Source organism: Somniosus microcephalus, chromosome 2 (assembly GCF_052327205.1).
Source record: "Somniosus microcephalus isolate GS21.2 chromosome 2, FLI_Smic_1.0, whole genome shotgun sequence".
Taxonomy (NCBI): Eukaryota; Metazoa; Chordata; class Chondrichthyes; order Squaliformes; family Somniosidae; genus Somniosus; species Somniosus microcephalus.
Window position 1 is genome coordinate 299,965,827 of NC_140988.1, and position 24,253 is coordinate 299,990,079.

Here is a 24,253-nt window from a genome sequence, read left to right on the forward strand (position 1 = left end):
GCACCACCACCTTCTCAAGGGCAATTAGGGATGGCCTTGCCAACGACACCCACATCCCGTGAATGAATAAATGCATATTTTTAAAAAAAATCATTACTAAACAAAGTATTTATTAATTTTAAAATAACACTGGGTCTGTTTTAATGCAGAAAGACATAAAAAGTGCAAAATCACCATACAAAATGAAGAGTGACTTGGTCAAGTTATTGTCATTTTTAAGTAGCAAGTAACAGAGTTGAAGAAACACAATATTGTTGCTATGAATCCTAGAACAACTGCATCCTAACGTGCCGACATGCTTCCCGTTTGGCGCCTCTTTCACCCGGTCAAAACTATTTTTGCTCTGCTAGCCAGTGATCCAATGTTTGTTATTCTAGCTCAACTTTCTTATCTTTATTTTTAAACTTGGCTGTAAACTCTTTGAAACAAAATCTGCCTAAACATTCCTTTCAAAAACTACTGAATGCTTACCAAGACTTCAGTTAGGCCCCTTGTAATTGGTACCCAGGAACTGCTTACGTAAATTTCCATCTTCATTACCAGCCAAGACAGAGTGGAAATAGCTTGCTCCTTGTCTGTGCCAACAATACCCCATGAGATGTAGGACTAGGATCTAGTGCAACTGGCCCTCTGATTCCTCCCCCCCAACCCCCCTGTGGTGAAAGCAGATAGCACAGCACTCCACTGTATCAGAACAACCAAGATCAGGAGCTTGTCATGTAGGCAGCAGAAGGCACAAACTTACATCCAGGTGTTCTGTGGAACAGTGCATGGCAAATTAACAAGCTTAACCTCTGCACCATGTCATTTCCTAACATATGCTCTTCACTTTAGACTGATTAATTTAACTTATCACATACTGCCGTACAAATGCCTTGCAAGGCATGATGGACTAGTTGACATGGGTTAAAAGTTTAAATGTTGAAAAAACTGATGCAAGGCTATTGAAATTCAGTAGTAGATAAGAAGGAACAGAAGGAGCAGAATGTTCTACTCCCTAACCACACTCAAGGTGCATCCTTGAACAATGTAGGAGGAATCGAAATAAACTTGACATAAGATAACTGGTGTAGCAATGTGAAACTCAAGCAAAACTTTGTAAAAAAAGTGACTCACGGAACGTGTGATCGTCTAGTTTAATGTTTTCCCATGACTTGCAGTATATGAAAATGTATAAATGTTGTAGCTCCGTGGGTCTCGGGGCTCACTTTTGGGGAGGCATACTTGTGTGCAGACACAAAGGGTTTCTCACAGAGTGAGTCCAGGTACCGGATTACCTTAATAAAACTTTACTTATTTTACATGTTCTGACTTTGTGTATTACTGAGAAAGTGATAGACTGACCGGCGTGTTTAGTCTCCTAAAGCAGCGAACCTTGATCCCCCACGGGAGGGGTAGATCCTCCTCAATGACTGCGAGGAGTTAACAAAACTACATTACATTGAACAAATGGTCCATCGCCCATGCCTAATCTGGTAGCTCAGTGAATCAACATGCCAGAATTAATAAAGCTTCTAACAGAGATCTGTTTCACATTGAGAAAAGGCTGAAATGGAATCAACAAACTTCTTTAAAAAATATGCTCATTATATTCCAGATCAGGCATCACATTTCATTTCATTCCTTTCCATCAGCTTCATGATAAAACCGCTGCATTTCTATTCAGTTCACGTATATATTTAAGACCTTGTAATAAGTGAATTTCTCAATTAAACATTCTCTCTGGTGGTTAACCCTGATTTATCTTCATGCTGTAACACCCATCCTCACCCAGAGTGTTAGGTTTAGTGAAAGGAAGTGGGAGAGATTTGGTTCATTCAACTGTAATATTTAAGATAGAGATTCAATGGCACAGATTTTAAACACCAAGTCAGATAGCCACAACAGCCACATTATTTAATCTCTCTTTATACAGCTTGTTGATAGCCAAATCCAGTACACATACTTTCTACATGATGATTTTATTCGTCAGCAAAGTAATAAAGCGCATTTAAATTTCTCCCACAAGTAATAATTTTAAAAAGTCTCCTCCCTTCAATCTCCAACTATTCACAATACCTTGCCATGTTATACATTAACCCTCCCTTAATTTTAAATATTAGTGACCACTTTGTATAAGTATGATCTTATTACAGGGCTGCCAGATTTTAAATCATTCATCAGTAAAAGTTTCAGTGTAGAATTGATCGTGGCAGCATTTTTGGAGTGTTCTGAATTGTAGTGTCAACTGTCCAGTAGGGGAAATTCTGCGACTTACGCTGTCCCATCTGTGCTTCAGGAACCCGGTCACGAATCATTCGACAGGCATCATACACCATGGTCGAGGGTTCAAACTGCATCGTTTTGACAGCATTTCCAACGCCAATCTTCAATGATAAGGCAACCATTCTGACTTCTTTCACTGCACAATTTCAACTGAAAAAAAAACAAAGTTTCAACAATTCTAGTAGTTGGATATGCTCTTTTGCCCACAGAATATCAAATTCATCAGTAAAGTAGGATTCTTATCTCAAATGTCAGATTATTAAAGAATCTAAAGTGATCAAAGTGTCTTCTGTTTCGTGCAGAAGTAAATCATCCTATTAACACAAATATTCTAAAAAAGCTGCTTTTACCTTCAGGTAATATGTTGTAAAATACTATATGCAGTTAATATACCTCATTAGGACTTTTTAAAGTCACAAAGGTGCTATATAAATATAAATTGCTAATGTAATAAAACATCCCAAGGCACTTTGCAAGAGTATTATATTAAAAAAAAACACCAAACCATATAAGGAGATGTTAGGGCAGATGCCCAAAGGTTTGTCAAAGAGGTAGGTTTTAAGAAGCGTCTTAAAAGGAGGAAAGAGAAGTGGAGAGGCGGAGAGATTTAGGGAGGGAATACCAAAGCTTAGGACCTAGGCAGATGAAGGCACGACCGCCAATGGTGGAGCATTTAAAATCGGGGATGTTCAACAGGCGGAGCGTAGAGGTCTAGGGAGATTTTAGGGCTCAAGGGGATTAGAGATGAGAGATAAGGAGGGGGCGAGGCCATCGAGGGATTTGAAAACAAGGATGAAAATTTAAAAAAGAGGCGTTGCTTAACTAGGAGCCAATGTAGGTCAGCGAGCACAGGGGAGATAGGTGAGCGGGACTTGGTGAGAGTTAGCACTTGGGCGGTAGAGTTTTGGATGGCCTCAAGTTTATGGAGGGTAGAACGAGGGAGGCCGGCCAGAAGTGCATTGGAATAGTCAAGTCTAGAGGTGATAAAGGCATGAATGAGGGTTTCAGCAGTAGATAAGTTGATGTAAGGGCGGAGACGGGCATTATTACAAAGGTGGAAATGGGCAGTCTTAAGTGATAAAATGGATATGAGGTAGGAAGCTCAATTTGTGATCAATTATGACACCAAGTTTGCGAACAGACTTGCTCAGCCTTAGACAGTTGCCGGGGAGAGAGATCGAATCAGTGGCAAGGGAACAGAATTTATTGTGTGAACCAAAGACAATGACCTTGGTCGTCCCTATACTTAACTGGAGGAATTTTCTACTCATCCAGTGCTCGATGTCAGACAAGCAGTCTGATAGTCAATTACCAGGGGGCATAGTTTCAAGGTAAGGGGCAGGAGGTTTAGAGGGGATTTGAGGAGAAGCTTTTTCACCCAGAGGGTGGTTGGAATCTGGAACTCACTGCCTGAAAAGGGTGGTAGAGGCAGGAACCCTCACAACATTCAAGAAGCATTTAGATGAGCACTTGAAACGCCATAGCATAGAAGGCTACGGACCAAGTGCTGGAAAATGGGATTAGAATAGATAGGGCTTGATGGCCGGCACAGACACGATGGACCGAAGGGCCTCTTTCTGTGCTGTATGACTATGACTCTAGTATAGAGACGGTGGAGGGTTCGAGATAGGTGGAGGAGAGGTAGAGCTAGGTATCATCAGCATACATGTGAAAATTCACATTGTGTTGCCAGATGATGTCACTGACGGGCAGCATGTAGATGAGAAACAAGGAGGACAAGGATAGATCCTTGGGAGACACCAGAGGTGACAGTGCAGGATCGGGAAGAGAAGCCATTGCTGCTGCGATGTTTGCAAGTTACGATGATGAAAATGCATCTTAGTACAAGGTCTTCATCATGGATACTTGTCACAATGAAAAGGACCTTCAGTCAGACAGGTGCTGCGTTGGGCCCATTATCAACAGCACTGAATGGGGCTCAATAAATGTAGGATTTTAAATTTCATAGACTTCTCATTTCTGTAACATGAAACAGCAGTTCACAGGATAGCCACAAACTTCAAAAAAGGTCTCATTTTTTCAAATCACTGGAGGTTATTGCATAAATGGATTTTCACTAAATTGCCATATAGCTTAAAATATTCACACTCAGGTTCATATCTTGCATGTTTTAAAACTGCCAGAAAGAGGTAACCAGAGCATAGACACCTCTGCTATATTTTGAACTTGATGTTACTGGCATGGAACTTTGTGGTGACACAACTGGGAACCTCCTACACAAAAAGTCCGTTCACAACATTCTCAAACACAGAACACAAGAGCTGAAGGTATTTCCCTTCAGAACATTTAAGTGACTTGCGCTTCACAGACTTTTGAGAATATTCAGTAACTACTGTTCATTGTCCTGTCACAGCTTGGTTTTCTACCCCTATTAAAATCCATTAGTTTCAAGTATCCATGATGAAGACCTTGTACTAAGTTACAATTGCAGCATAGTAACTTGCAAACATCGCAGCAGCAATTCATGCATGTGAATTAAAAGAGCAGAGACAAACACACAGATGTGCTAAATTAAGTTACATCGAAGATTTCAGATCAGCTGACTCTCCCTGCTTCTATTAGAAATAGTCTTGTACATTATTTGCAGTCTAAAACAAAAAAGTTACTTACTTTTTAAACAAAATATCCACAAAACAATTTCTTGTTAAAGTAGCTACATGTGCATACAGTATTATGTATTTGCTGTGAAGTGGAATGATCCAGTCACATCAAGAAACTGCAGCAGACAGTTGCAAAAAAAGTGATCCGTAAAATCAATTGTTTTAAAAAGGAACATGTGCTCTGCCACTAGCCCCTCAAGTCATCTGTACGATTAGTGGTAATGAAGGAATGTCTATTTGAGGATCAGGCTAGGAGTCTATTTATTTTTAACCAAACTGCTTTTGTGGTTACAACATAGACATAAATAATCTCAGTTAAACAGGAAAGGTTACTATGATCAAAAATTTCTATGTTGGAAATCAAATGTACAGAATGATGATTACAATCTTTAATATTCCATGACATTTGATATTCTTAACACTTATGGTTGCCATAGGTTCCATTGTTGACAATACAGTAACATGGCTGTTGTTCAGTGAATAAAAATATATTGGGAAGGCCATCTTATTTTATGGTAATTGTGGATCACATGAAAGATTAGGGAATGATATGATTAGTTGCATACTAAACAGAACTTAGTATGAAACACATGTACGGGAAGTGGTTTCTGTGCAGCAGTAAACCGAAGGGTTCATCTGCAGAGAGACAATTAAACGCATATTTACAATCTCACGTCATTCAATACAGCAAAGCATTCAGTACAGGAATTGGTGAAAATTCCATTTTTGCTAAGATGAACACTAGCCACCACAGCTTGAATCCTTTACTTCAAATATATGTCCAATCTTTTGGAGCTGGGGTCCAGATATACCCATCAAAACCAATGAGTGGGCCACATGGTTTCACAGAAATGTGAGCCCCGACACACACAAGTCAAACGTCCGCAAACACAAACATTGGGAGCTTGTCCATATGCAAAAAGACAAAATACCACACAGACCAAACTCGACCCATAAAAGTCAGATCCCCATATAGAATTGCAAGCTCCAAAATATGAAAAAAAATTGAAGCTCTCTTCCCCAAAGCTTAAACTGGAAAGTTTCAGCCTCACTTCTTTAGGGAGCTTAAAGGGCTGCAGGCAGTTAAATCATTCATCTCGTCTTCCATGCTCACATTAAGCACACAAAGCAGATTTCAAAAATGGTTAGTTTCAGTTCCCAATTAAATTAGATGTAGATGAAACTGGCTTTGTGCACTTAAGTGGAGGCCAGATTTGGCCCACAGAATAGTGTTGGACATTGCTACTTTACATAATACATCTAATGTTAATAAAAAGTCTCGCATATACACGCACTTCCTGGCAAGTAACACTAACCTTCTGTAACACATTCCTCATGCTTAAACCTGCCTATTCATTTTCCCTTACTGAGTCCTGCAAGGTTTACCTTCAAAATAGGTGGTGCTGCTGCTCACGTACCCGTGAGTTCCCAGCTGTATTTCAGAGATACATAGCACATTGTCCATAGCTCCACCTACCAAACGGCGACTAAAATGTTGGCTCTCTCTTGCCCTTCCTCTTCCTATAACAGCTAAATGCCTTCAGCTGAGAATTTTAAATAATTCAGATTTCCCACTAGTATGGAAATCCTTTTGAGACATCGGACCCGCTGTGCCCCTCCTTCCCCCCCATCCAGTGACAGGATTCCCAACCCCGACATTGAACTTCCTATGTTCCTAACTTCTGCTGGATCCAGTATCGGCAACAGGGGTTTGGCAGTGAAGGCAGCACCGTCGACAGCAGGGAATACGCAATCAGACTCTCCTAACCCATAAACCAAGCCCAAAACCTATTCTGAAAGCCAGCTCAGTACAGTCGCCACTGGGGGAAGAGGGGATTTCTTGAAAATGGTGACCTAAAATAAATATACTTCAGGTATGTGTTCCAGGTTCTGGTAGCGCTGTGGAGGGAGTTGTGTGTTCTGGTAGTACTGAGGACTTACAATCAGCAAATACGGAATAATACAAATTTAACAGTCTTCACCTTGGATCAGGTGTGAAAGGGTAGGAAAAGGTCAGAGGTGGGTTGGAACATGTCAAGACTGGGATAACAGGTCAGGCTTGACCAATAAGAAATGAATCATGGTGAGCAAGGTCAGGGACATGGCCACATTTCTGGGAGGGAGGGAGGTCAGTGAGGAAGAAGGAAGAGAGCAGACCAGCTTGGAAGGGCTCAGCTTCACAAACAATCAGCACTGGAGGAAAACTTGACCCCACAATTCCTGTCTTAGATTAGGCATGATCCAGGAATTATTTTTTTTGGCCGGGGGGGGGGGGGGGGGTAGCAAATATCATAGTAACAGATGCAAACAATACGAGCATTTCTAACAAGAGTAAGACAATTTTATGCACAAGTTGAAATTACCCAATATTTTCACCTTAGTTATATTAGAACATGTAATTATCAGTGTTTAAATACAAATCTCAAGTAAGAATTTAGATATGCCAATTCTGCCAAGATACGGATTTGGTTGAAGAGCCAAAATCATTTACAGTTGATCATAAAGCAGATACAAAGACTCCAATCCCAAATTCAGCACTTCCTACCTCCTCCTCAGTTATCAAAGCTTGCACCCGAGGTTTACCCCGATCTAAACTTATCCACTGCACAGCTGCAGGGATCTAGCTGGGGGGTGGGGAGGGGGGTAAAGAAGAGTCATTTAAGGCAGGCAAAAAAGTATAGTCCTTGCGATTTTTTGTATGAACCAATTGCCAAATATTTTCCTGATGGTCTCTAAGCAACGAGGTGTACAGGGCTGTGAACTGGATAAGGGAGAGGAGAAGTGAAAGGCAGTTTCAGGCATTCTTTCTACTACCTGCCAGTTCAGAAAACCATCCACAGTATAAAACTGGGAAGCTTTCCGAGTCAGTAGGAGCCCAGTCAGATTCATATGTAAATTGCTCTTTGAATTCTACTTCAATAGCAAACATCCAAAAATGCATGCTTCTTCCAAAACTATGAACTACTTTCCGCATTAAATGGGGCACCAGAATCAGTAATTCACAAGAGTAGTCTGTTAAATTCCAGGACAGGAACCTCACATCACTATACAAGATTGACAGCCACTGTGGCCAAGTCAATGTCCTGTACTGGCTGTAACAGCTAGACAAAGAAACATAGAATACAAATGATAAGTTATCAGGTCCAATGTGCCAGGACACCCCGGAATTCTTCACTACAATTTGTGTCAGAGTTCATTGAAGAGCTTGATATTTTCGCAAGTACAGTAGCTTGTTCCGAGGCTGGTTTAGATTAACAATTAATCCTCTCCCTATCCAGAAAAAAACAAAGTCAATGCTGTGGCTTTTCTTTTTGCAGGTGGAGATAAAATAATCTCTTCTGATTATCCGAGAATGAGTAGCAGCTCTAGATTTGAGCTCAACATACAAGGAGCTTTGCCCCTAAAGACTGCCGTAGCAAAATGGAAGCCGTAAAGGATTCTTATACACTTCAAGAAGATATTTTGCACAAGTGAAAAATCCAATTATAGCTGAGTTACAAACTTCAATATAAAAAAAAGTCAATGATCTGTCAAGTTGGGAAATCTACAAAGAAAATCACAAATACACAGAGCGCTTTCCTCTTACACCAGACAAAGGAAATAATGGGACTCTCAAACCTTCCTTTTCTAAGCAAATCCAACATCCTGTTACAATCTCGTCAACCCTCAAGCCACAAGCTGAGACTGTCTGAATGCTCCATTAGATCTCAGTAACAGATCACAGAGCAGTGATGTGGGAATGGTGGTTTTCTGCACAGTAATCCTAGCTGACGTGAATATGTAATTCAGTCTTCATTCAGATTCACTTATCAGCTTGGCAAGCCTTTCTGTGTAGCTTGGACACACTCAAAACACACCCCTTATTACAGAAATTCTTCACGAAGTAGTTCTGCAATACAATTTTGATTCCTTGATGCTAAATCTGCCCCATTTAATCAGGGCGATTTGGCAGCAAGCGAACTGTGGGGACAAGCACAGTAGGTTGAGAGTCACTTTCATGCCTTTGACAATCTGGTGGAATGCACCCTGATGTTAGAAGGTTTATACAGATTAGCAGTGCAAAAAACCCATATAGCTGGTCTGTGCAGGTCCCAAAAGTAAGGAGCAGCTCTATACTACAAATCAGTGGTAAGCTTGGCACCAGAGTTCATTCTTTACCGATTTACACAATGTTGACAACTCTATCCATATACATAAAGGTAAGTTTTTTACTACTTTATACCATATACTGCACAATTTGTAAAAAGCATTAAAATTCCTTTGCAGACTAATTTTACAAGTTATTCTCCCTTTTCCTTAGGGCTCAGTGCTACCTATTATCTCTGATTGAAAGGCGAGGGTATGGGAAGAGACAGGCAGGGGATGAGAAGATGGTGACTTGCTACTGCATTCCATTCAATGCTGTTCTACTACTGATTGCTTGGAGATGCATAAAAGCAAGTCAGAAATAAGGACGTTTGAATACAGAAGTTAAAAGTGTAGCATTCCATCTTGACTTTGGAAGTAACTAGAATATTTTAAATAGATTTAATTGAAAAATTTAGGTGGTAATTTGAAATACCCGGGCTTAAAAAGACTGTAGAATCCAGTACTGGTACATCCCAAAAGAAGACAGCTACTAAAATATAGATTATTTTGCAGTACAGTCCAACACCAGCCCCCAGTATTCTTTCTGAACAAGTTTAACATTTTTCAGGGTGCAAGTGTCAACACAAAATGTTTCAATAAAAGCTTACTCCCCAGTTTAAACTATCGTCAGCCGAGAAAGGAAATGCACATTACTGGAGATGCCAGAAATCGGAAACAAAAACTGTTCTGACGAAAGGCTATGCCGGAAATGTTAACCATTCTTCCCGATTTTCTAAGCATTTCCAGCACCTTGTTTGTGTCAGCTGAAATGGGACTGTCTTGATGCACCCAATTTTGGACATGGCAGGGGTGTGCTTTTGGCACTGCACGATGGGACAAATATTCAGCCAGCCTGCCCTAAATCTCCCAAAATGAGACTGGCAAACATCCCGAGGGAAACTAAAGCTCAATGTTATTTGACACATGGATTGAAATTCAAGTCTTCTGGTTGACACTTTACAATTCAGCTACTGTTGCAGCTGCTAGGCCACCCACTAGTGTAACAGTTTGAGACAGCTTCTACAGACCCACAGAATTTCACAAACAGAAGCAGATTGGAATATTTTCAATATTTAGTATTTTCTTTCCCTACGTGCTTAGCCTTCTTCCTTAAAAAAGGTCTCGAGCACAAACAATTGGATCCTATTAAATGTTTCTTATAGGAGAGGTGCAGCCTGGTGTGCTGAAAATCTAAGCTGCTTTTATATTGCACTAATGCAGCGCGAGTACTACCAATTCCAGCCATGCAACTTTCTCGCAGCCAACAGCAGTACAAAACTGAACTTGCTGGACTTACTAAAGCCAGAGGCCACCAAGACCTGTTTTTACTGGGTCTTTCCAGCTATCAGTCTTGGCCAATCAAACAATTTACTTCAGCGATGTTGCCAGTTGTGGACCAGCCAAACTAGCGCAGCACCAGCCACAATATAAAAATGAGCTACAAGTGGCATTCAACACCTTGTTCATACAGCTGGGTTCCAATTGTGGAAAATGCAATTAAATAAGCCAGCAATTTAGGGCAAACTGCCAACTTGAGTAAATGCCATCAACCTGTGACATTCTGATTACAGGTCACTGAAGCTTTAATGTTACAGGGAATAAATGAACTGCCCCCATAAATGTAGCAGAAAATTATGTAACACACCCTTCTCTTCTACCCCACCTTCAGAATGTTTTCCTTATATAACAGGACACAGCTTTTACACAATGGTGAATAAGTGCGTTTAGCACTCAGACAGTTAAAGCAGACATTTATACTTTTACTTGCCTGGATCATACTATAGTTTTCCTGGAAAATCTGGTAACTATTTCTGAAATCCTAATTACTCTGGACTCTATTTTAGTGACCACTGGTTTACTATGGACCACGCAACCAAAGTCAGGATCTAGGATGCACTTTAACTGCATTATCCATCTTAAAAATAATTCCACGTGATCAGAAAAAAGAGCATTTCTCCTCTACAGTGGATGGCAAGGCAGTCTCTTTGGTGGAGTTTCTCTACAAAGACCATTAAACTCACTATACAATTAGGCAGAAAGTGCAATTCCAGTACAGTGGGAGCTATTATATACATTAACAAGATTTACATACAGTCCCTCTATTGAAGACCTCCTACTCTTGCTCCCTCTCAAGGTTTAATTATTTATTTATTTTGAATACTAAGTTTTGACATTTTTGGAGAACATACTTAGTTCTATGGTCTAAGTCATCCTAAGTTGGGTGTAGTAACGGCTGTGGGAGCGAACATATAATGCTGGTCACCATCATGTGACCACACAAGGTCTTCACAGCGAGGTGAATGCAGTGATGCAGATGCATGTGAGGTGCCCACAGTGTCATTCTAAGATTGATGAGCAGGTAAGAGAACAGCTGGGGATAGATAAGTTTCTTTGGCTGTGAATTCAATGGAAGAGAGTTAGTTAGTTAAAACAGCTCGGGTTAACCTCACAAATAGCTATAAAATGGCAATTTCTATAAAGAGGGAAGCATCATCTTTCAAGGGTGAATACAGTATAACATGTTAAAATTTAAAGTCAAAAGCTCACATCGCATGGTTTTTTTAATGCTACAAAAGAATTGATTTTTTTTGATGGAGATCATAAGTTATCAAGCTCCACACTTTCCCCTTCCAGTGCATAAAAATCATTAAAATGTTTCACTATCTTTTGACTCTATGAATTGACACAGAACGCACAGTGCAGAATCTACCGGTCTAAATTTGGGAATTTCCAGCTCTGCCACATTTTCATTTACATCCTCCGCAGCTTCTGTTTGAGTCGAAACAATTTCTGCATCCGTCATCTCTCCACACTTTTAATGCAGAGTTCTTTGGCAAGCTCATTAGCTTTAGCTTTCAAACAGGCAACCATCAAGCAGGACTGGAAGCGCTTGATCAAAATCGGACATTTTTCATACATCAGTTTCCTATCCCGGTTCTCAATTTTTTCCCCAGTCAGTCAGTTTTCTTTTCAGAATTCTAGAAACTGGAGATTCAGAAATGCCGTGCTTCTGTGTGATTAGCTTTTAAATCTAGAGGTCATCCAGAACGCTGCTGCCAGTATCCTAACTCACACCAAATCTCATTCACCCATCACCCCTGTGCTCACATTGGCTCCTGGTTAAGTAACATCTCTATTTTAAAATTCTCATCCTGGTTTTCAAATCCCTCCATGGCCTCGCCCCTCCCCATCTCTAATCTCCTCCAGTCCTACAACCCTCCGAGTTCTCCTCCAATCCTGGTTTCTTAAGCATCCAATTTTAAATCGCTCCATTATTGGCAGCCCTGCCTTCAGCCATCTAGGCCCCAAGCTCTGGAATCCCCTCTCTAAACCTCACCGCCTCTTTCCTTCTTTAAGACGCTCCTTAAAAACTCTTCGTCTGCCCATATATCTCATGTGGCTTGGTGTCAAATTTTGTTTGCTAACATTCCCGTGAAGTGCCTTGGGACATGTTACTACATTAAAAAGCACTATATAAATGCAAGTTGCTGTACATTGAAGCAACGATGCATCAAGGCAACAAAATTAGAGAAAAAAATTCTTAAACAAGCAGAAGCACTAAACTAAAGAGAAAGCATCGCTATAAGCCTACACTGACCCATCAGAAAACGCGAGTGTAAAGGGACAATAACATGGTTTATTACACTAAATTTCTGTTATAGTTGGTCACTACAAGTTGAATGATATGCATTCTACAAAGATAAGTACAAGAGGGAGGTGATCAGCCCATCTAGATCATTCCATAGGTATCTACAATTTCCATCCCAGCAAATGCATCATCGTACCATACAATGAATGCTACAGAGATGCAGCATTACTGAACTTGGCCTGTCCCTTTAAGGTCATAGATCCAAATTGTAAATAGGTACATCTTTAGCACCCATATCCACCTGCCCACCACCAGTCATGTAATGTCCAGAGAGGATGTAAAACAAGGTTACACAAAAGGCCGATTAGGTGGCGGGGGAAAGAACACACACACACACACACACACACACACACACACACACACACACGTGTCATATTCACCAAGTCAGAATTCATATAAATTTTAAACCATCCAAGTTTTAAAAGAGCATGCATTTTTTTAAAAAGTTGAGGAAGCCACAAGATGAGATAGGCAACATCAGACCACAAGTACAAATTCCTCCACTCACTTTGTGTAGTGACATCCTAAATGTGTTTAAGACAATTCTTCAGTATTCCTAGTGAGATTGCCAGGATATTCTACAAGGTGTTTATGATTTCACTGGAAACAATGAATAGAAGAAGTCTTCATAAATGCATATACGATGCCAGTACACATAGCTACTGAAAGAATTCTTTACAGAAATGTGCCTTAGAACAGCACCATCTTTACACTTGGACAGCATTTCAATTTGAGAGTCATTTTTGTGCCTTTTCAAAGCAAGATTACTAATTCAGAACCAGTGCAAAATTATGGGTAATTATACACTTTAAAGTCCACTGGGAACTAGATGGAGATGTCAGACTTATTTAATTCCAGTTCCTAGCTGACAAGTGACACCTGTATCTTGGGCTGCATTTAAACACATATTCAAGAGTCAAAATGGCAATGTTGTAACCCATGTGTCCTCCATTGCATTCCACACACATTCTCCATATTTCAGCAATATTTGTAGAAATGTACAATATCAAATATAGTTGTCGCTCATGATTTTTCTACAATCTCCATGTATAAATGGAGTACATCGCCACAGCTATTCCAAGTTTCCAGTCAGAACCAAATTTGTTATACTATTTGCAGCTTAATTATTAAAATATACATTGAAAGTTTGAGTGTACTGCCCATAATTTGTATTCAACTTATTCACATCTTCATTTGCGGAAACTCATCCACATTTCAACTCACTGCTGTGTGCCTTCCAGTAGTGAGTCAAAACTTCCTTTAAGAATTTCCACGTAGCAAAGTAAGAAATACAGCAGAAACAATATATTTATATAAAGAATGAATAGCATCAAGATAGCACCTTAATCATATCTTCAGGATGTCTCAAAGTGATTCACAACCAGTGGATTACTTCTGAAGTACAGTCACTTATGTAGGCAAATATTTTTACAGATGTAGGAATCTGTAAAGTTCCATGTATTAACAACAATCTCAACATTGACAAAACAACTGTACTGGTGCAAAGATTACAACCAGATTGGCTTGCAATCATAGGAACCTTATAGCAAAGTGCAACTCAATTGGATTTAAAAAAAATTTAAACAGAATATACAAAAATCTTCTGTACTTCTAAAGGACGATCAACTGGTGGCCTACCCATTTAACTTTCACTTGGTAATTTCCTCTAAAGCAGCAGTTTGCTGAGGTAGATAGTGTAATGTATGTACCTTTAAGGGAGAGAACTACTTTTTACAGCTCCTGTATACTGTAGTACCAGCAGTGACCACACCTGTATATAAACCCCGAGTCGTGATCTGTATATTTAGTTCCAGAGTAACCCTCATTCAGTAAACACCTGTTGCACCGTTTCTCCTGCAGTCTGTGTCTTATTATACACAGACACAACATTGGCGACGAGCAGATTCAAACCGACCTGCAACTCTGCATCACCTCCCAGGGATTCGCTCCTGGAGAACAGTGGAAGGAGGTTGAGTCCAGAAGCACGGGCGTCAACCACGGGCAACCGCCCAGTCATCCAGCGGAGATTTGAGCATCGCAGGGGAGGCTGTCGAGAGCCAGGCTTGGCTTTCCAGTCACGGTGGTCCAGCGAAACAGGCTGGCAACAGCTACTGCGCAGACCCTTCCCGGACAGCGGCGGCTAGAGCCGACCGAGCGGCACAGAACAAGGCCGAGCAGCGTCGACGGGGGAGAGAGAGGGCAGAGCGCACAGAGCGCAGCCGGTGTTCAAGGGCCAAGCAGTATCAACGGGGGAGAGGGGCGCGCAGAAAAACGCGAGGCGCTGCCATTGCCACGAGGACTGCAGAGAGCGGCATTGGCAGCAGCGCAGGAGCAGCGCACGAAACCCACAGGGCGTCGCCATTTGCCACGGGGACCGCCGAGAGCGGCGTTGGCAGCAGCGCAGGAGACGCCATTTTAAGTCGCAGCGGGGAAGAAAGGAAAGCGCGGGAGACGCCATTTTAAGCCAGTCTAACCACACCCAAAAATGCCAAAGAGTGGCTGTATCACAGCGTTCGACAATGAAGTCGAAGATTGGACGACATATGTCGAACGCATGGAAGTATACTGCAAGGCGAATGAAGTGCCAGATGACAAGAAAGCGCTGGTATTGTTGAATTCAATGGGTGCAAAAACATATGGCTTACTACGAAACCTAGTAACCCCAGAGAAGCCAGTAGAAAAGGATTTTGAAAACATAGTGTCAATCCTACAGGACCACTTAAACCCCACACCGCTGCCGATAGCAGAAAGATTTAAGTTTCACAAAAGGAACCAGCATAAAGATGAAAGTAATGCTGAGTATTTAACGGAACTGCACAAGCTATTGAAACACTACCAGTTTGGAACGGGACTAGTAGATACTTTAAGGGACAAGTTTGTGTGTGGGCTTTAAAGTGAAGGAACCCAGAAACGGCTTCTATCAGAAAAGGATCTTACGCTGGACAAGGCTTTCAGCATTGCAGTATCACATGAAGCAGCAGCATGGGGCACGGCAGAGATACAACGGAGACCGCAAGAATATGGCACAAATGAAATGTCATACGGAACAGTGAAGTGCTATCGCTGCGGCAGAGCAACACACGACCATAATGATTGCTGGTTCAAGGACAAAGTGTGCAGACAGTGTGGAAAAGTAGGACACATAGCAAGAGTCTGCAGGTCGGGAAAGAAAACCAGCAGCAAGAAATCTCCACAGGAGAAGTACAAGAAGGTACATAAGGTGACGGAGAGTAGTTCAGACGAACAGAAGAGTGATACAGACTCCGGAAGCAAGGAGCTGGGTTGTCTGAAACTACATAATGTGATCAAAACGGAGGATCACCAAACTATCTGGGTCACGCTCAAGATAGCAGGAGTCCAAGTGAAAATGGAATTGGACACAGGATCAGCCCTAAGTCATAAACCGAAGGGACTACAAGCGGCTATTCTCACATCTACCCTTGAGAGATACAAAGATTGTCTTGAAGACGTACACGGGGCAAAAAGTCTACCCCAAAGGAAAAATAAGGGTGAACGTTCTATATAACGGCAAGGAAACACCAAAAATGGACCTATATGTATTGCCAGATGGAGGACCACTACTACTAGGACGTGAACGGATCCGGAAGATACAGCTAGATTGGCATTCCATACAAGCACTGACTGTAGATGCCAAAAAGGATGACGACGTCACACCTGGACGACTGTCAAAAATGCTAACTGATGCACAAGAAGTGTTCCAGCAGGGACTCGGAACATTAAAAGACATAACAGCGACGATCAAAATAGAGGAAAATGCAAGCCCAAAGTTTTTTTTTTTTTTTTTTTTTTTTTTTTTTTTTTTTAAGGCCAGACCGATACCTTATGCAAGCCACCCAGCCATCGAAACAGAGCTGTAAGGTTTGGAACGTTCAGGAGTACTGCCCAAAGTGGACTGGAGCGAGTGGGCTACACCCATCGTTCCTGTAATGAAGAGGTCGTTGAGTAATACGCCTGGGGAACCAAAGAAGGTTCGCATCTGTGGGGACTTTAAGGTGACAGTGAACCCAGTCCTTCACACGGTACAATATCCGCTTCCGCGGATTGAAGATATTTTTGCCTCGCTATCTGGAGGGAAACGCTTCACTAAGATTGATCCGGCCCAGGCGTACCTGCAAATGGAGGTAGAAGAAGCCTCGAAACAGTACCTCACGATCAACACTCAAAGGTCTCTACCAATACAACCGGCTGGTGTTCGGGGTAGCATCAGCTCCGGCTATTTGGCAAAGGGCAATGGAACAAGTCCTGCAAGGGATCCCAGGGACCCAGTGTTATTTGGACGACATCCTGGTCACGGGCGAAAATGACAGTGATCACCTCGCCAACCTGGAGCAGGTGCTCACTAGATTGAAGGAATATGGACTCCGAGCTAATCGCCACAAATGCGAGTTTTTCCAGAAGCAGATCTCGTATTGTGGCCACGTTATTGAGTCCCCTGAAAAGATTGAGGCAGTAGTCAAGGCTCCAGCACCGGAAAATGTGTCACAACTGAGGTCGTTCCTCGGGCTGGTGAACTACTACCATAAGTTCTTGCCGAATTTATCTACCGTACTACACCCACTGAACACCCTACTGCAAACGGGGGTACCATGGAAGTGGAGTGACGAATGTAAACGAGCTTTCCAGAAGAGCAAAGCATTGATCACATCAAAAGAGGTGTTGGCTCATTTCAACCCAGCACTACCAATTCGGTTGGCGTGTGATGCATCACCCTATGGCATTGGAGCGGTGCTGTCGCACAAATTCCCGGACGCCTCGGAGAGGCCAGTAGCCTTTGCGTCTCGGTCACTAACCTCAGCCGAGCGTAGCTACGCCCAGATTGACAGGGAGGCCCTCAGCCTAGTGTGGGGAGTGAAAAAGTTCAATCACTATCTGTACGGGCAGAAGTTCACCTTGCTGACTGACCACCAACCACTTGTCTCCATCTTTAATCCAAAGAAGGGCGTTCCGGTGATGACTGCGCAACGGCTACAAAGATGGTCCCTTTTTCTAGGGGCGCACCAATATGAAATCGAGTATAAGGGCACGAAACAGCATGGAAACGCTGATGGGCTATCACGCCTGCCACTGCCTACTGCGGAGGAAGCACCAGCAGTGGATCCTGTCGAAATATTTCATTCGACTATAATTGAATGCTTGCCAGTAACTAACGCTGGTATAGAGGAGACACGAAATGACCCGACACTGTCTCGGGTATATGATTTGACGGTGAAGGGATGGCCAGCACATGGTGACTCACTGTTGCCAGCATTCTCATCCAGAAGAGAACGGCTGTCAGTATGCCAGGGGACCTTGATGTGTGGATCCCGAGTGGTAATTCCACCCAAGTTAAGGGAGAGTGCTCAATGAGCTTCACGAAGGTCATCTGGGAGGGGTGAAAACGAAAAGCCTTGCTAGGGCTTGTGTGGTGGCCGGGGATCGATCAGCAAATCGAGGACCTGACAAAGAGCTGCTCAGGATGCCAGAAGGTCCAAAATGCACAACCACATGCCCCTCTACACCCATGGGAGTGGCCCTCATCTCCATGGCAACGGGTGCATATTGATTTTGCTGGTCCATTCATGGACTCAATGTTTTTAATAGCCGTGGATGCGCACTCGAAATGGCCTGAGGTGATCAAAATGTCCTCCACCACCACGGAGAAAACTATTGCAGTCCTACGGACCATTTTTGCCAGGAACGGCTTGCCAGAGCAGATTTGCCCTGATAACGGACCACAGTTTGTGTCCGAAGAGTTTCGAAGATTTATGAAAAGGAATGGGGTAAGGCATTACACATCCGCCCCGTATCATCCAGCCACAAATGGATTGGCTGAGAGGTTCGTACAAACCTTTAAAAAAGCAGCAAAGGCCATGTGCGATGACGACATTCCACTGCAGCATAAGGTGGGCAATTTCCTGTTAGCCTACAGAAATGCGACACATGCAGTCACCAACCAGGCCCCGGCCATGATGTTCTTTAACCGAAGGTTGAGATCTCGTCTGGATTTGCTCAGACCAAATGTACGAAGAGATATTGAGAGTAAGCAATTCCAGCACATCAATGAGAAGCCGACAAGGAGCTTCAATGTAGGGCAACCAGTCTTGGCCCGCGACTACTGAACAGAGAAATGGCAACCAGGAATGATATGCACACGGCAGGGGCTACTAATGTACACAGTGGATGTTGGGGAGAACATTGTGAGACGCCATGCTGACCAGATCATAGAGTCACAGGAACGAGTCAACCCCATGCCTCGGCCATACGTACCTGGTGAGGAACCCGACTTACAGGTCGCATCTACCTCAGAAACAATAGCATTGGAAGCTGATGAATCAACTGACGACAGGGTGCTAGAATCGCCTCCGCACCAAGAGCGACACACTCGGGAAAGGCGTTATCCAGAAAGAATCAGGAAGCCTCCCCAAAGAATGAATTTATAAATAGACTATTTTCAGTTAATGTTGCATGTTAAAAGTGTTAATTGTAATTAGTTTGATATTTAATTGTTAAGAGTGTTATGGTACTGTTAATCTAAAAGGGGAGGAATTGTAATGTATGTACCTTTAAGGGAGAGAACTACTTTTTACAGCTCCTGTATACTGTAGTACCGGCAGTGACCACACTTGTATATAAACCCTGAGTAGTGATCTGTATATTTAGTTCTAGAGTAACCCTCATTCAGTAAACACCTGTTGTACCGTTTCTCCTGCAGTCTGTGTCTTATTATACACAGACACAACAGATAGAATGGGAGGAGACTCATGTGGAACATAAACCAGCACAGGCTAGTTGGGCCGAATGGCCTGTGTCTGTGCTTTATATTCCACATAATTTGAAAATCACTTCAGAACAGAGTGCAAAAAGTAATTCAAGTACAAGATGGTCCTTACAACAGTCAATTATTTCTTTAAAAAAAGCAACTTTGAATTTCAGCATAGTGTCAGTCCTTTCTCTCAAGATAAAACACATTCAAGATCTTGATCAATCTTAAGCGTCAACTTCCCAAGTAGATTCAGTCAGTAATTTCATTAAAGAATTCCTGCATTAAGAGACTGTTCCATTCTCCATGCTTAAAAGTGTTAAGGGAGAAGAATGTTAATGTACTTCTCTATGTATTGTTCAAGGACTCCTAACGCCACTGTTCATTGTACCCTTCTGAATACCAGAATTGTTCAGATACATGCCGTGTAGCTTTTTTAGTAATATTACACATTTAAAATCTACTAGACACCAGTGCACACATTTTTATTGGGAAGTGAGCCAGTAAGACAGGCATAATGAAGCCAGAGTTTTGCAATATAAACCTTGGCAGATTAAACAAGCAGTTTTCTAACACTGGCAGCTACAGTGGGATCTTTCAAATGTCAGTGTACCAAGCTCCGCACTGCTCAGAAGATTTAAAAGGGCATTGCTGCCAGTACAAAAAAAATGTCCTGTTGAACTAACCTATTTACAGTACTTGCTTACCTGCCTTCTCTCAAGAGGACAAAGCAAAGCGGTCACGGGGTAACGGAGACCAGCAGTTGAGAAAAGCTGGTGCTGGATGTTGGTGAATTGCAGTGTTTCACTGTGCGATTAGATAGCGTGCAATAATCCATGCAACTGGAATCTCCATCAGGAAAGAGTGGTGACACCTTGCCCCCCTTATTGAAGCCTCCCCACGTGGCTATACTTTCTACCACCTGTCCCACCCAACCTGCCAGTGTCGTTGTGCCCCTGATCACAACAACATGGCCTTTCCCTCTACTCCTCAGTTACGTTCTCCTCCTGAGAATCTCACCTGGTCCCACCTACTTTACCTCTCATTTAAAATTCTCTGTCTACTACACCCCAAAAAACACCACCCTGAGTTTCTCCCCAAGATATAGTAACATACAAATATAGGAACTCTTTCCCCAATCATTTACAACTGCACTTTCAAACTCCCACTACTTTGTCTTTGACCTTCCATTCACCATGATACTTCTACAACTGTCAACATACTCAACCAGTTTCTCCTCTCCACCTTTGATGCCCTTATCCCCAGTAAAAACCTTAACTCTCCCATCTTGGTTGTTCTCCCCCTCCCTCCACCCCCACCTCAGTATGGCCCCTATCTTTGCACCCACAAATCCAAGGAACACAGGTGGTCAAATAATTTGTCATCTATCACTAGATCTGGTTGGGCTATATCAAGTGCCATCAGATTGCACTCTCCTCAGCCAAAATCACCCACTATTGCAAGATCATCCTGGAAAGAAAAGGTAATCCCCAGTTTCTTTTCTCCACTACCAACTGTCTCTTTAAATCCATCTCCCCTCCAGACTTCAATATTCCAAAGCCTTCCTAGTTGGCCTCCCCTCCTCTGTAAACTTCAGATCATTTGAAGCTCTGCTGCTCATATCCTTCACACACCAATCTCACTCACCTCACCCATCCCTCCTGTCCTACTGACCTACATGGGCTCCCAATGTCTTCAATTTCAAATTCTCATCTTTGTATTTAAATCTCTTCCCCATCTTTAATCTCCTCCAGCCCTACAACCCTCCAAGAACTCTCTGTTCCTCTCTCTTTGACAATTGGGGGGGGGGGGGGGAAAGATGGGGGAAGAGAGGGAAGGGACAATGATTTGATCTTGGTCAGTGATGTCACTAACTGCTTGCTTATACACCATTGATTTATCATTTATTTTTGGATAAGCAGAATCTCCTCCTGAATTCTTAATTTAGTACTATAGTTATTGCAGAGGCCACTGTCAACATGAAGTAATTTTCTCCTAAAGTAATCAGGTCATTTTTCTACAGCAAAAAATAAATCAACTGTTCCAATAGGTCAGTAAAAAAAAATACTATAGTATAGAAAATATTCGTACTCCAGTGCAGTACTGAGGGTGTGCTGCACTTTCGGAGGTGCCGTATTTCAGATGAGACGTTAAGCCGAGGCACCCCCCTGCCCTTTCTGAGGGACGTAAAAAATCCCATCCCATGGCACTATTTCGAAGAAAAGCAGGAGTTTACCCCGGTGTCCTGGCCAATAATCATCCCTCAACCTGCATTTCTAAAACAGATTATCTGGTCATTATCATATTCCTGTTTGTGGGATCTTTACATATGTAAATTGGCTGCCACGTTTCCTATATTACAACAGTGACTACACTTCAAAAGTACTTCCTTGGCTGTAAAAGCACTTTGGGGTGTCCAGAGGCCATGAAAGGTACTATATAAATGCAAGACTCTTTCTTTCTTTATAGTTAATGATCTGATCACATCTAGAATGATGCAACTCGAGTCTGTGTAAATGTATCAAACATTTCTGCAAGCAGACTTAGTGCAGTGTTTGAAAAAGTACTGACTACAAAAGTGCAGCATTTTGAAAAAAGCATCGACTACAAAAGCCATCTTCAGGAATCTCATATACTGTGCTAGTGCCATCTGATTTTTACTGGGTCTTCCTGGCCATCAGCCTCAGTGAATCTGGCAAATTTACTTTTGCTGTTACCGTCAGCTACACAACATCCAAGCATCACGAGCTGGCAAACACAATATAGAGAAGTTATAAAAGCCACTTTGAAATGGTTTACCTGGGTATCGTGGGGAATTATAGTGTGATTGGGCAAGAACAAAGGGAGGAAGAGCTGCTTAAGCAGCAAGACCCTTCATATTTAGTTGCAAAAGCATGGTTACTCAAAATATACTCGAAGCTATACATTCCTTATGGTATACACCAATCCTAGTCAATTCTATATGGGAAAATTAAAAATCATGCAACTATAATTTTGCAATTCAGTGCTGTATTTTCTTCGGTTTTACTTCCCCTTGTATTTTCAAACTAGAGAACTAAATGCATTTTGTTCATATTTGTTTCATTGTTTATATCGTGACTTCTGAGACAAAGACAGGCCAGTGTCGGGAGCGGTGAGAGCGGAGTTTCAGCCAGTGTCGGGAGCGGAGAGCGCGGCGGTACAAGGCTTACCAATCTCAGACCGGCGGGGGCATTCCAGATTCAAAACGTGACGCGGGCAGGAGGAAGCAGCTGATTGGGCGAGTACGGCCAGGTGAGTACGGCCAGGTGAGTATTTATACTACTCTATAGTTAGACAGTTAAGGTTCATAGCTTATAAACTTTAGACGGTCTTAATTTTGTGGCTATAGTTTCTAAGGTCTCTGTTGTGTAGCGGGGAGTGCTAGGAAACAAGGGCCCTTGAGTATATCATTTAATTGTAGTACAATTGGTGGTATTAATTTAATTTAAATTAAATTGAAGGGTAAGTCATGGCAGCAAAGCTCGGCCCCGTGGCATGCTCCTCCAGCACTATGAGAGAAATCAGGGACACTTCCCGTGTCCCGGATGACCATGTGTGCGGGAAGTGTATCCAGCTGCAGCTACTGGCAGACCGCATTGCGGCGCTGGAGCTGCGAGTGGATACATACTGGAGCATTCGCGATGCTGAGGACATCGCGGAGATCACGTTTAATCAGTTGGTCACACCGCAGGTAAAGGCTGCACAGGCAGGAAGGGAATGCGTGACCACCAGGCAGAGTAGTAGGCGCAGGCAGGTAGTGCAGGGGTCCCCTGTGGCCATCCCCCTCTCAAACAGATATACCGCTTTGGATATTGTTGGGGAGGATGGCTTATTGGGGGAAGGCAGCAGCAACCAACTTCCTGGCACCATGGGTGGTTCTGCTGCACGGGACGGGAGGAAAGAGAGCGTGAGAGCTGTAGTGATAGGGGATTTTATTGTAAGGGGAATAGATGGGTGTTTCCGCGGCCGCAAACGAGAATCCAGGATGGGATGTTGCCTCCCTGGTGCAAGGGTCAAGGATGTCTCAGAGCTGTTGCAGGGCTCTGATGATGTGGAATCTATATGGGTAGAGCTAAGAAATACCAAGGGGCAAAAAACATTAGTGGGAGTTGTATACAGACCCCCAAACAGTAATGCTGAGTTTGGGGATGGCATTAAACGGGAAATTAGAGATGCGTGCAATAAGGGCACAGCAGTTACCATGGGTGTCTTTAATCTACATATAGGTTGGTCTAACCAAATTAATAACAATACTGTGGAGGAGGAATTCCTAGAGTGTATACGGGATGGTTTCCTGGACCAATATGTCGAGGAACCAACTAGAGATCAGGCCATCTTAGACTGGGTATTATGTAATGAGAAAGGATTAATTAGCAATCTTGTGCAAGGCCCCTTGGGGAGGAGCGATCATAATATGATCGAATTCTTCATTAAGATGGAGCGTGAAGTAGTTAATTCAGAGACTTGGGTACTGAATTTAAATACAGGAAACTACGATGGTATGAGGCGCAAGTTGGCTAGGATGGATTGGGGAATGTTACTTAAAGGGTTGATGGTGAATAGGCAATGGCAAACATTTAAAGATCACATGGATGAACTACAGAATTTGTTCATCCCTGATCGGCATAAAAATGAAAAAAAAAAGAAAAATAGGTGAATCAACCGTGGCTAACAAGGGAAATTAGGGATAACATAAGATCCAAGGAGAGGGCATATAAATTGGCTAGAAAAAGCAGCAAACCTGAAGATTGGGAGCAGTTTAGGATTCAGCAAAGGAGGACAAAGGGATTAATTAAGAGGGGGAAAATA

The 24,253-nt window shown here is 42.5% G+C and overlaps 1 protein-coding gene across 1 annotated transcript in view; it reads right to left on the bottom strand.

Moving 5' to 3' along the window:
- The window catches only part of LOC147123480 (talin-1), a 287,370-nt gene that overhangs the window by 150,072 nt on the left and 113,045 nt on the right, over positions 1 to 24,253 (bottom strand). The window contains exon 3 of the mRNA XM_085973632.1: positions 2,258 to 2,415. Within this exon, the coding sequence (XP_085829758.1) occupies positions 2,258 to 2,387 (130 nt within the window). The 5' untranslated portion in view covers positions 2,388 to 2,415. The remainder of the gene's footprint in view (positions 1 to 2,257; positions 2,416 to 24,253) is intronic.